The sequence below is a fragment of the Jaculus jaculus genome, chromosome 9, assembly GCF_020740685.1.
Source record: "Jaculus jaculus isolate mJacJac1 chromosome 9, mJacJac1.mat.Y.cur, whole genome shotgun sequence".
Taxonomy (NCBI): domain Eukaryota; kingdom Metazoa; phylum Chordata; class Mammalia; order Rodentia; family Dipodidae; genus Jaculus; species Jaculus jaculus.
Window position 1 is genome coordinate 19,846,549 of NC_059110.1, and position 13,091 is coordinate 19,859,639.

General features: G+C 41.0%; 1 protein-coding gene across 1 annotated transcript in view; it reads left to right on the plus strand.

Moving 5' to 3' along the window:
• Positions 1-534: 534 nt before the first annotated feature.
• Shprh (SNF2 histone linker PHD RING helicase) overlaps positions 535-13,091 on the plus strand; it is an 86,029-nt gene continuing 73,472 nt past the window's right edge. The window contains exons 1-2 of the mRNA XM_004651145.2: positions 535-688; positions 9,986-10,669. Coding sequence (XP_004651202.2) covers positions 10,022-10,669 — 648 coding nt within the window. The 5' untranslated portion in view covers positions 535-688; positions 9,986-10,021. The remainder of the gene's footprint in view (positions 689-9,985; positions 10,670-13,091) is intronic.

Here is a 13,091-nt window from a genome sequence, read left to right on the forward strand (position 1 = left end):
ACTGGCTCCTGGGCTCAGTGCCTCTTCCAGGTGTTCCCAAGTTAAGGTGCAAGTTCACCTCCAAAGAAGTGGGGGGGGGGGGGAAGATTAAGATGCTAGAAGGACAGCTTTAGAAAAAAAAAAGCAGTCTTTTTCCTCACCTTAAAATGCTTACTTACATTTTCTTTTATTTATTTATTTAGGTATTTAAGGTTCACTCAGACCTCATTAGCAACTGTATTCTGGAAACAGACGCTTTTGGAAAAATCCTCTCAGCTTTCCTTCTAAGTCACAATTTATTTACAATCACACCCTCCCTTCAAAGGGAGCCTCGCCCCCCACCTTCGGCAGGAAGTCCCGCCTACAACACGGAATTGTCCCGCCTCCCTCACAGCTGTAGCCAATCCAGTTTGCGCTACTGTCACGGAGGAGGGGGGGTAATGCGAGGAGGTATATCGCGAGACTTCCGCGGACTCCTCAGAGGCGAGTTCCTGGAACACGCCTGCGCAGAATAGACTCGCGAAGCCAGCGCGGAAGGAGAGGGGGGACGGGACGTTCGAGCGTACGCGCTCACGTTGGACCCGCCGCCCTAGGCATTCGGGCCTCGGGGGTATCCCTGTGAGGAGCGCGCGCGTGCCCGCCCGCCCTCCTGCCCGCCCCAGGCAGGTGTTCCGAGGGTGGCGACGTGAAGTGAGGGGAGCGGGCCTAGGTAGGCGCCTGGGTGGATGCGGGGTGTCGGCGGTCGGAGGATGCGGCCCGCGGCTGCGGAGCGAGCGGAAGCGGAGGGTCTGGGTGGAGGAGCGGGGGGACGGGCGGAGCGAGGCAGGCCCCCTGCGGCGTGGGTGGGCCTGCCGCGTGGCGGGCGGTGGACGGAGGCCTTCTGCATGGAGCTCGTTTGCACACGCACGAATGCCGCCCCGAGCATGGCACTGGGCATAGGCTGTGTGCTGTTGGGCTGAAAGTTCTCTGTTACCTTTGGAGTCACATTGATTTCTTTCCAAACCACCCTGGCATTTTTGACACCGCGGGCGGTGGCTCTAGGTTCATGAATGATGAACCTAGTGGTTTTGTGATTAAGGGACCCTGTCAGAGGCACAGTGTTATTAAATGATCATTAAACTGCTTTGTTTTTTCCTGCCAAGTGCCTTTGATGTTTCCTACTTACATGAACTTGATACTTTCTCTTAACAAAGTAGTGCAATCTTGATGTCATCGCCATTATTGTTATTCTTACTAATTTTTCTAGTGGGTGATGGCAGTAATAATGAAATTCCTTTGAATAGAAACGGTCCATCTCTGTTCCTTCATCAGAAAGATTGAAAACCATGTTGGAAGCAGAGCACTGGTGAACACTTTTGGGATACTTTTCTTTGTTTTCGCTAAGCTGTCCTTGCCACAGTTTTGAGGGAATAGTTAACCAATAAGCTGGCAGTTGAAAATAAAATGCTTTAACTTTTTTCCCCGTCAAATGTGTATTGTGCACTCACATGTGCCTTTGGCTCTTCAGGAACAAAGGCCACCTGTTTTTGCTACAGGCTCTATCATTGGCCAGGGATTCACCAATTAGGACAGACTTGCTGGCTGGCCAACAGGCTTTAAGGATCCTCTGTCTTCACCTAGGCATGTTGAGATTTTATGAAGATGGGGCCACACCTTGCCTTTTGATGTCTTAACTGAGATTGGAAATGAGGCCCTCATGCTTACAAGGCAAGCACTTTACCATTGAGTGTAACTTTTAAAAGATATTAGTACACGTGCTGCTCATACCCTCTCAGACAAGTATAGAAGAACTGATCTTATGGAATTATTAAATCTTCTATTGCGTTTAGGCTGGAAAGATTTGGAGAAAACTGTGTGTTAATGAAAACACTTAAGAGACCATTTTCAAATTTGTATGACTATCATGTGTCTTGGGATTCAGCAGATATAAAAGTAGTCTCACCTTGCCAGATTTATCACCACAGAAATTGTGTTAACGAAGCTGTTCTGTGTAATAAGTGGACTTTCTTGCATAAGCTAACACCTTGGACAAATATTACAAATGTATATACTTTGTTGCCCTCAATTGCCAAAACTGCCTGTTATGAATTTGTCATAATTCAGGATTTACAAGTGTATTTTAATGAAGAGATAATTTTGTGGTGTGTTAGCTTTTTGTCACTGCAAGAAAATACCAGAGATAAACGATTTAAAAAGACAAAGGCATTTTGGAGTCACAATTTCAAAGCTTCCAATCCATGGCCACTGGCCCCATTGTTTTTTGGTTTTTTTTTTTTTGACTCAGTGAGGCTGAAGTTCATGACTGGAAGTTTGTAGGAGACTGCTCACCTCTTGGCATTCAGGAAGCCAAGCTGGGGCAGAAAGCAACACATACCCTTCTGGATCAGGCCTCCAGTGATCTACTTCCTCTGTCTAAGTTCCACTGTCGATCTCCTCATAATGCCATCAGATTATGAGTCCATCAGTGAATTAATCCACTGATGAGGTCAGTCATGATCCTGTCACCTTCCTAAAGCCCCACTTGAACACTGCTGCTTTGGGGACCAAGTTTTCAGCATATAATAAGCTTTTGGAAGTTGAGATCAAATCAGTACAGAGAGGAAAACTCTGAATTTAAGTTACTCATTTGTTGTACTTTAATAACACATTTTATTTGTACTTTGCTGGCAATACATGTTATCTATTAAAAGATTAAATTTGGTCAGTTGTATTCTGTCTTGCTCTGGGCTAGAAATAGTATATAGTCTTATAGTCTGTGAATAAGAGAAATGTCTCCCAGAAAAATGTGAGCAGAGTACTGTTACTCCTTAAAATGAGAAAGGTGGGTGTTTCCCCTCATTTTGCATATCATTTACATCCTGGCACTGGCCTGCGTTTTGGGGTAGAATACTGAGTAATGTACTGGTTCTCCTAGGTGGTCAGGTACTCAAAGTGTACAGGGGTAGTAGTTAGGATCAGTAAGCTGAGGTCCTTAAGTGTGCTGTCTTGGTTGTGGAAGGCTTTCCAGGGAAAAATGGGATGGTAGTTGTTAGAAAAGCATGAAAAGACACAGCAGAGCACTTTTTTTTACATTTAAATGCAGGGTAGTAAAAGTGTAGTCCATATGGAAAACTTGATATTATCTCATTTTACTCAAATACTGTTATTTAGGCATAGGAAAAAGAACCAATAGAACTGTGATTCATAGGTGTAAAGACACATAAGAGTATGCAAGATGTGGACACTGATAGAGAATTTCACTAGTACTTATTTCTGGATACAGAGCCTTTAGTAAGGATTGTTAACCATTGTTTAAGATCCTGAGTGTTTGCTTAATTGAAAATTTGTCCAAAGGTAACCTTTGATAAAAACCATAATACTTAACTTGTTTTCCTTTCTTCTTCCTTCATCCCTCCCTCCCTCCTTCCCTTCCTTCCTTCCTTCTCTCCCTCTTTCCTTTCTTCTCTCCCCTCCCCTCTCCTCTCTTCTCTCCTCTCCTGTCTCCACCCCTCTCCTCTCCCCTCCCCTCCTCTTCCCTTCTCTCCCCTCCCCTCCCTTTTTGGTTTTTCAAGGTAGAGTCTCATTCTAGCCCAGGCTCACCTAGAATTCACTATGTAGTTTCAGGGTCGCCTTGAACTCACAACAGTCCTCCTACCTCTGCCTCCTAAGTGCTGGGATTAAAGGCATGTACCACCACACCCAGCCTTAACTTTTTTTTCAAACTTACCATTATATTGATGAATACCTGGAGGTTCCTCTATTGGATGAGTCAGGATGATATCAGACATCTGGATGAATGTACACTTATACTGGCTTACATATTCTAAAAGACACTGAGGACCGGGGAGATGGCTCAGCACTTAAGACACTTGCAAACCCTGCAGGCCTGGGTTCAGTTCCCCAGAATCCATGTAAAGTTAGATGTACAGTGTGGCACATGCTTCTGGAGTTTGTTTGCAGTGGGTAGAGGCCCTGGTACACTTATTCACTCACTGGCTCTCACCTCACCCCACTTTCTTGTAAATAAATAACATTTTAAAAAATTGGCTCAGCATTTAAAAGGTATTGAGTGGGTCTTATGGGAAAGCAGTGTCATTTATTGAAGAAATACGTTCTGATATAAAACTATCTGTGACAAGTTTATAAGAAATACTCTATGCACATTTCATTGGCTGGAACTAATCCTGAGATGGTATTAAGCTGGCCAAGTTCCATATTTTGAAAAGAAAATGCATTTTAGTAGACAACAGGTTAAGCCATCTCCAGTTTGGCTACATGTTGGAATATTTTAGGGAGCTTTAAAAGTAATAGGGATCACAATCCCCCCCCCCCCAGCCGCCGCCGGCTACCTCCAGTTTCTTATCTAATTGGCTGGGGTCTGACCTGGGCACGAGGATTTTTAAAAATTCTCTTCTAATATGCACTTGAGGATGAGAAGCACAGATCTTTTGTCCCCTGTCTGACTATATTTCATTTTTGTTACTGTAAAGTGTATTCAGGATGATAATGATTGCAGCCACCACTTCTTGAATGCATGCTAAGCTTCTGGTCCAAGGTTGTGTAGCACTTTTGTTATTTGGAGCCATGTTTCCGCTGTCTTCGCCAATTTAAGATGAAAACGCTGGCATGTAAAGGTGTGTTGGTATCATGTAGTAAACACCAGTGCCAGATCCAGACCTGCACCTCCAAACCCGCCTGTCCTACATCATGCACTGCTTTGCTGATATGAAGCTCTGGAATAGGAGCTGCTTGCTTGTTGAGCTTTTGGAGTTACAGTTTGTGTGAGAAATTTGGTGACTTGCCCATACCCATGCTCTTGGCCATGTTCAGCACATGCAATAAAGAAATGGTGTGATTCCCCTACTTCCTGATTTGGGCTCTGTCAACCTCACTCACCTTTTCCCACTGAGCCTTGGTTGCTTTGCTGTTAACAAGCACTGAAAACGACTTGTGTCGTTGGAGTTTTACTCCCAACACCTCAACCATGTCCATAAGAATATCCCCAGGATACTTTGCTTCCAGATGAGGGTTAAGAACTACAGTAGATGGAGCTGCACCAGCCACCTTCAGATAACCTGCATATCTGTGAGGGAGAACAAAAAAAATTGCTTTCTCAGGACATTGACCTGTGGAGTGAGATGTTATATAGCATGTTTGTGGCCATAATTAACTGATAAGCTGATAAAATCTAAAAGGTCCAGGAAAGTGACCCAGTTTCAGTATTCCAACATTATGTTCTGAGGAGAACTGGACAAAGATTAACTTTGGAATGTAAGGATTTTCCATATATTTTTGCTCTAAGACAGAAGAGACAAATCAGTGCTTAAGCAGTAGTTAACCATTGCCAAGATAATCCTTTTTAGCAATTTAATTAATGCATAACCTGACATTACTCTTGTGTGTGCCCAGAATGGATTTCATTGAGTTTCTGAGTTATCTTAGTTTATAGCTTTTATTTAATTTAGAGATTTTCATGCATTGTATTTTAAAAAATGGTTTTCTACAGTCTTGTTTTTTCCTGTCTAATGGAAATTCCAGTTCCATACATGCTAGATGGCTAGACATTTTCCAGTAATCTCTGATACTCTCTTTGTTTTCTGGAGGTAAGGTCTTACTATGGTCTGGGCTGACCTAGAACTCACTCTGTAGTCCCAGGCTGGCCTCCCAACTTCATTTTCAGTAATTTCTCATATTACTGTTTGTAAACTCACTCTGTTCTTCCTGCCCTATCTCATCTGATGTTGATATCATACTATGTGTGCTTCATATCAGGCACTGTTTTTCCACATACATTAATCTTGTGTGAACTTCTCATGCTTTCTATTTATCTTCATCTTGTCATGTCATACTCAGGTTCTTTACAATAACTGAACATTGTGTCTATTTTATCTTTGTCTTTGTTGTTCTTGTTTCTTTTATTTATTGTTTACTTTGTTTTTGTTTTACATACATACTAAGTTATTTTGATTAGTATTTTATTTATTGGTTTCCTGAGGTAAAGTCTCACTGTAGCCTAGGCTGACCTGGAATTCACTCTGTAGTCTCAGAGTGGCCTCAGACTCATGGCAATCCTCCTACTTCTGCCTCCCAAATGCTGGGATTAAAGGTGTGCACCACCATGCCCAGCTCTTATTTTTTTAATACTTTATTTGTTTATTTGACAGAGAAAGAGGAAGAGAGAGAGAGAATGGGCACACCAGGACCTGCAGCCACTGCAAACGAACTCCAGATGCGTGCGCCCCCTTGTGCATCTGGCTCACGTGGGTCTTGGGGAATTGGCTTTGCAGGCTTTATTTTTTATGAGAGAGAAAAGAGAGAGAATGACTTGGCATGTCAGGGCCTCTAGCCACTGCATTTGAACTCCAGATGTGTGAGCCACCTTGGTCACATGTATCACTTTGTGTATCTGGCTTATATGTGGGTTCTTGGTAGTCAAACTTGGGTCCTTAGTCTTTGCAGGCAAGCACCTTAACCACTAAGCCATTTCTCCAGTCCACATTCTTCCTGATTTTTATTTACCAGACATTTTGCTTAATTTCATGCTTATTTTTAGATTCTTCTAGGAAAAGTTTAGAACAAAGTAGTTTTTTTTAATTTTTATTAGCATTTTCCATGATTATAAAAAAATATATCCCATGGTAATTCCCTCCCTCCCCCACCCCCCACACTTTCCCTGAGAACAAAGTAGTTTTTATTTCAACCACTAGTGTTAAAGTTTCTTTGGACCCACAAAATTCTCACTTCTGAACATGTTACATAATTATTTCATATTGTAGAATTTTTCCAAAATCTCCCCAGCCATGTAGAAGCCATGGATTGTTCTACCTGATTTGTTTAGTTTTTCCTTAAACTTTGTATATTTCTCCCATGTACAAATACAAATTTTGACCTTTGAAGAAGCTCAGAGGGCTCATCTTTCCTATCTTCACAGCCACCTATGTGTATAGGCCCCTCCTGTCTGGCATTTTGACTTGCAAATTTGAAATTTTGTTTCCTTAAACTACTGTTTCTCCCTTCCTTTGCTGCTGTTGTTCCTGGTTTCTCCTACTGATAAGCTGGGAGAAAGACTACCTGTATCCTGGCTTGCATGGAACTGTGGGAATTCAGAGATTTAGACTGTCATTGCTTCATGGGGAAGGTTCCAGACAAACCAAGGGAAAGTTTGTTGTAGCTAAAGGAGTTGCTTCACTTGTTTTACTTTTTTCAGGGATCACTATAATAGTTGTTTTGTAGTTATACCCTTTTTCCTCCCAAATCATTGGTCTTTTTTTTTCTTCTTTCAAGTTTAACTAATATTGTTTGCCTTTCTAAAATTCTTCAACATCTTTTTTTTTTTTTTTTCCTTTTTAAAAAATATCTTTACAGGGCTGGAGAGATGGCTTAGTGGTTGAGCGCTTGCCTGTGAAGCTTAAGGACCCTGGTTCAAGGCTCGGTTCCCCAGGACACACATAAACCAGATGCACAAGGGGGCGCACGTGTCTAGAGTTTGTTTACAGTGGCTGGAGGCCCTGCACACCCATCCTCCCCCCCTCCCCCGCCTCTTTCTCTCTCTCTCTCTGTCTGTGTTCACAAGTAAATAAATAAAAATAAACCAAAAATATCTTTACATATTTGTTAGAGAGAAAGAGACTGACAGAAATACAGTGAGTATGGGCATGCCAGGGCCTCCTGCCATTGCAAATGAACTCCAGATGCATGCGCCACTTTGTGCATCTGGCTTTACATGGGTGCTTGGTTTTTAGGCATTAAAAGTCCCCACATTTGAGTGCTGAGCCATCTCTTCAGCTCCAGATAGTCATCTTTGTACTACTTCGCGTTTCTGTTGCGTGGGAATGGCATGTTTTCTCCTTGAGGATGTGAGAATGCTAACTGCATGGAGCTCAGATTGGAACTCTGCTACTTAGCGGTAATTTTCTGTTGAATTTTCTCTTTTGAATGTTTGCCTGTTCATTGGGAGCCCATCTTTGCAATTCTGATTCCTTGTTTCATCCTTCATTTGCCTAATGTACAGCTTGGGGAAGGGGGAGGATCAGAAATTGCTGCTAGACTTGCTTTCTCCTGTGGTCACTGAGTGAGCATTGATGAGACCCCACGGTGGGCAGACCCACTGTCATAAGTTTTTCCCATCGTCACTAAAAAGGTCATGTTTGCAGTTGCCCCATTGCAGCTGCCTTGCTTCAGAGTGCTCCATGATTGTCTGTGACCTGGACTCATTTGGGGTCCACCCCGCTGGGCAGTGACGCCCCCTTGATGATAACTCCCGTTTTACATGACTGTGTAGCTGCTATCACTTGGCATCCCAATCGGATTGCCTCTAATGATTGTTTGGGATTGCCTCAGTTTTTAGTTAACTGAGATTCCCCTGGTGGTTTTGCTTTTTCTTATTTTAAATAGGGCTACATATTCTTGAACTGTTTTCCTAAAGCACATTTTTCATTCCTTCCTGGCTTGGCAGGAGGAGATAGACAAGGGGAGTTAGTAGGAGCAGGGGAGTATGGAGTCCTCTGGGCTCAAATTTGTCATCAAAAAACCACAGCATAATTTACTGTCTGTTCTGCTGTCTATTATGATTCCATTTAACACTTAATTTGTACCTTTCCCTAAAATAAAGCACAGTGCTAAATACTTAGTGGAGACTTAGAAAATACTTAATTGGGTTCTATTTAAAAAGAGAAATATTGATAGCATTTTTAAGCTGTACTTGAAACCAAGTTAGTTGGGTATAGTCTTTCTTCCTCCAACTACTATGCTAGAATAGATACTAACAGTCACTATGGCCCTATTATTTAATCTCTGAGTTCTATATTTCACTACTGTCTTAGACTAATCTCAATAGGCCACATTTAGCCATGATCCTATCTTACGATAGTGAGGCTGTCTTTTCTTGCATTCCCTATATTTCTCTTCTTCTGTATTTGCTTCCATTTCTTCTGACTACCATTAGCACCTCATTTTTTGTATTATTCTTATCCCTCTTACCTGCTAACTTACAGGAAAAAAATATAATTTTTTTTCATTTTTCTTCTTTGAAAAAAATGATACATTTTTTAGGGGCTACTATAGTATATAAAGGTAAAGTTGAGTTTTGTTCACGCTTTGGGATTGTAAAACAAAATTGGAATTCTAAAGCAATATTATGAGTCCAAATATTACAGTTCAAACAAGCATTTCTAGGCTGTTTAAGAGATTTGTCTTTATGTTACTTATCAAATGTATTTTAGAATTTTTAATGTATACAGTAGATTGTCTTTACTAAATGTATCTAGTAAAGACCAGTAGAATTTATCTGATGCAAGATTATAGTTAATATACTCTTTTCTTGTTAATATTTGTTACTTTCTCATCACTGGGACCAAATGCCTGGCCAGAAGCAACTTCAGTAAAGAGTTACGGTGTCTCATGGCTGAGGATACAGATGGTCATGATCAGGAATGCATGGTGATGACAGGAGCATGAAGCTGCCTGCTTACACCTGGGTAGATCCTGAAGCAGAGATGGATGGGAAGCAGGGCTGAGCTCTAAAATCTCAAGGCCCCCCCCCCTCCCCCCCCCGTGACTCTCTCCCTCCAGCTAGTCCCTGCCTCTAAAGATTCTTCTAGGACCTGACTTCCCAAGCAGCACTAGCTGCTGGGAACCAAGTGTGTAAACACAGAGGACTTTCACATCCAAGCTGTAAACGTTATGACTTCTTTTTTAAAAGTAAATCCTTCTTTCTCCTTCCTACTCCTTCTTTTGTTTTTTTTTGTTTTTGTTTTTGTTTTTTCAAAGTTGGGCCTTACTGTAGTAATTCACTGTGTAATTTCAGGCTGGCTTCAAACTCATGGCAATCCTCCTACCTCTGCTTCCCAAGTGCTGGGATTACAGATGTGCACCACCATACATGACTCAATACCCATTTTTTTTCCTATGTATCTCTGTGTGAATTTTCATGTTATATGTGTGGCTGTAAGCTTATGCTCAGTGTTCACCTGGAAAATAAATGCATAGAAAAATTATTGGTATGCTGACTTTTCCATTTGTCTCCTAGAATACATATTTACCAAGCAAGCAAGAAAACGTGAAAATGAGCAGCAGACGGAAACGTGCTCCTCCAGTGAAGGTCGATGAAGAAAAGCAACAGCAGCTTCGCTGGAACATGCATGAGGACCGGAGGAATGAGCCGCTTGCCTTGACTGCTGATGAGCCGCTGCTGTCCATAGCAGATGCAGATGCGGACACGGCTGCTCCTTGCATCATCCTGGATGACAGTCCTCAGGAAGACGAGGCTCACCAAGATAAGAAGAGGCGCTCAGAGCCTGCTAGCGTCTTAGAACCGACTAAACAAGAAGAAACTGTTGGTGTCTTTTCCTCTTTGACTATAAAGTTGGATATTACGATTTCTCCCTATCACGTGGATAATTCTTGGAAAGCATTACTAGGAGAATTCACTCTTCAGCTTCTTCCTGGAGAGAGTTTAATGGAAAATTTTTCTGAAAGGGGTTTTACATTAATGAGTTCAGAGTCAAGCAATCAGTTCCTGATCTATGTTCACTCCAAAGGTGAAGATGGAAAGAACCAAGAAAAAGCTCCCCAAGAGTCATTTAGCATTTGTGACAAGGTTATTCAAGTGACATCATCCTTCAGTGGTGACATGTTACAGGATTTGGGATGGCTACAAAAGAAGAGAGGAATAAAGCTTTATCAGAAACCAGAAGGAAATCACATTATTAAGGTACCCAGTTTCTGTGGTGTCATTAAAAGTTCTTTTATACCAACATTTCATTTGAAGTTAACTTTGTAAATTCTTCAAACCTAGTAATAAGACATTCAGTATGGCATTTCTCTTTTTTGTTTGTTTTGTTTTTTGAGGTAGAGTCTTGCTGTAGCCCTGGCTGACCTGGAATTAGTCTCAGGCTGGCCTCAAACTCACAGTGATCCTCCTCCCTCAGCCTCCCAAGTTGGGTGTGGTGGTACACACCTTTAATCCTAGCACTTGGGGCTTTAAGTAACCATAAAATCTGTTTGCTATCTAATTATTTCGAGCTAGGCTGTGTTTCCCAGAGGAGCTTCTCTTGTTATCTCCTTTCTGCCTCTACTCTGTTACTTGCTTTGGTGTTTATTATCTGGTACTATAACAATAATTTGACATTGCGTTTCCTACCTTGCATTGTCAAGTCCCTTATCTATTTCATGAACCACAATATAAGTGCAGTTCTTTCCTACCTGAGAAACTGAGCATGATCTCCCTATTGTGACACACAAAGTCCTCCCCTGGTAGATCACTGAACCTCATCCTTTTCATTCTGCTTTTGCTTGTGAGCCAGAAACTCCATGTTAGTTTCCTATATATTTCTACGCTTTTCTTACAACTCCATCTGCCAAGATTATGCTTTTCCACTTCCTCTCCTTACTATTTTTTCAGAAATTATTTCATACATGGACTTTCTCCTTATACCCCGTGGCTGGCATTGTGTGCCCTTTCTCCAGAATATCCCATGTACATTTTGATAGGCTGCTTATTGTGCACTTTGTATTAGATCTTTCCGAAGTGCTGAAGTGCTTGGCAACCTAACAGATTGTCAGTAAACAAATGGATAATTTTATAATTTCTGTGAGGTTCTGCCATTTACTAGCATCTAGCTTTATAAATGTGTGCAGATCATGTAAATGTTCTAATTTCATCTTTTTTCTGTATGAAATCTAATATCCATTCTTCATTATATAATTCTGTTAAAAATCTGGTGAGAAGTAACATAAGCAAATGTACTTTGTAAAGAGATGTGCCTTTGTGCTAAAAGTTCAAACAGAAAGAAATTCTGAAATATTAGTTCATGGGCTTGGAAAGATGGCTCAGTGGTTAAGGAGCTTGTCTACAAAGCCTAATGACCTGGGTTTGATTCCCCAGTACCCATGTAAAGACAAATGTATTAAGAGGCATATGCATCTGAGGTTTGTTTGCAGTGGCTGGAGGCCCTGGTATGCCCATTTTCTCTGTCTACTCTCTCTCTCTCTCTGCTTACAAATAAATAAATATAAATAAAGAAAATACTAGTTCAGCCCTGCTCCACAGAAAAAAAAAAAGGTTTTCATGTACATTTCTCAGAAGCAGAGGCTGGTTTATTATTTCAGAATGACCAAAGGAAAGGAGAATATTTAGGAGGATTAGAGTGTAATGAATTCCTTCCTGAACAGTGAAACTGTAACCAAGCAACTCCCTGAGTTTACTGATAGTGCTAAAATAGTGGCTGAGTGGTAACAAGTAAGAATTCATGGCTTGTAGATCTGTGTTCTATCATCTGTCCTGCAAACCAACTCTTAATCTGTTCCATTTTCCTTGCTCTTGAATTGTATAAATATTTAAACATTTATTACCACTGTGGTGAGCCATCTCCAAGTAGACAAAAGGCACTTACAAGCAAGAATGAAATAATATTTTTGTCATTCATCCCTGTGTAATGTTGGTGGATTCTTTTTTGTGACAGTCTAGGAGAATATCAATAATTATGGAGTCAGGCATAGGATAGTCTCAAGAAATGAAGAAAACTAACTTTTATTGTCTACAGCTAGAATTTTTAAAGTATTTTTTTTAGAGTATCTCATATAGGTTGTCCATTTAAAGGATGAGTGCATTTGAGTCCAGATGGAGGTAATAGTTCCCAAGTGTCTTTAACTACTAAATATCATTCATTACCTGTACTCAGATTTAAATATTTCAACTTAAAAATTCAGTAACTGTCTTGTTTCACCAGTTAAAGTACTTAACACTAATAAAGTGTGTTTCTACACCTTCTAATGTTTGATCCTAATAGATTCTACAACCTAATTGCATAAGAATCTTAGCACATATGTTATTCTGGGAAAATCTGCATTGAACTGGTGATTTGGGAGGCATAATTGGATATTTAGTCACCTCCTGAGTTTGGTTCCAGTTAAGGAAGTATCTTTTACTAGTAATTTAAATGGTTTATCACATACAGTAGGCACGTGTGTTTGTGGTGGGTTTATTATTAAAGGTGGAAATGTGTCCATGACAGCGTATATATATATATGCCTATTGTCTGTGGAGCAAGCATTGGACTTCATGCAACAGAGTCTCTGAACAATGTTTCCTCTCCTACCCTTATAAAGAATCGTGTGCTCCAAAAATCAGTCTT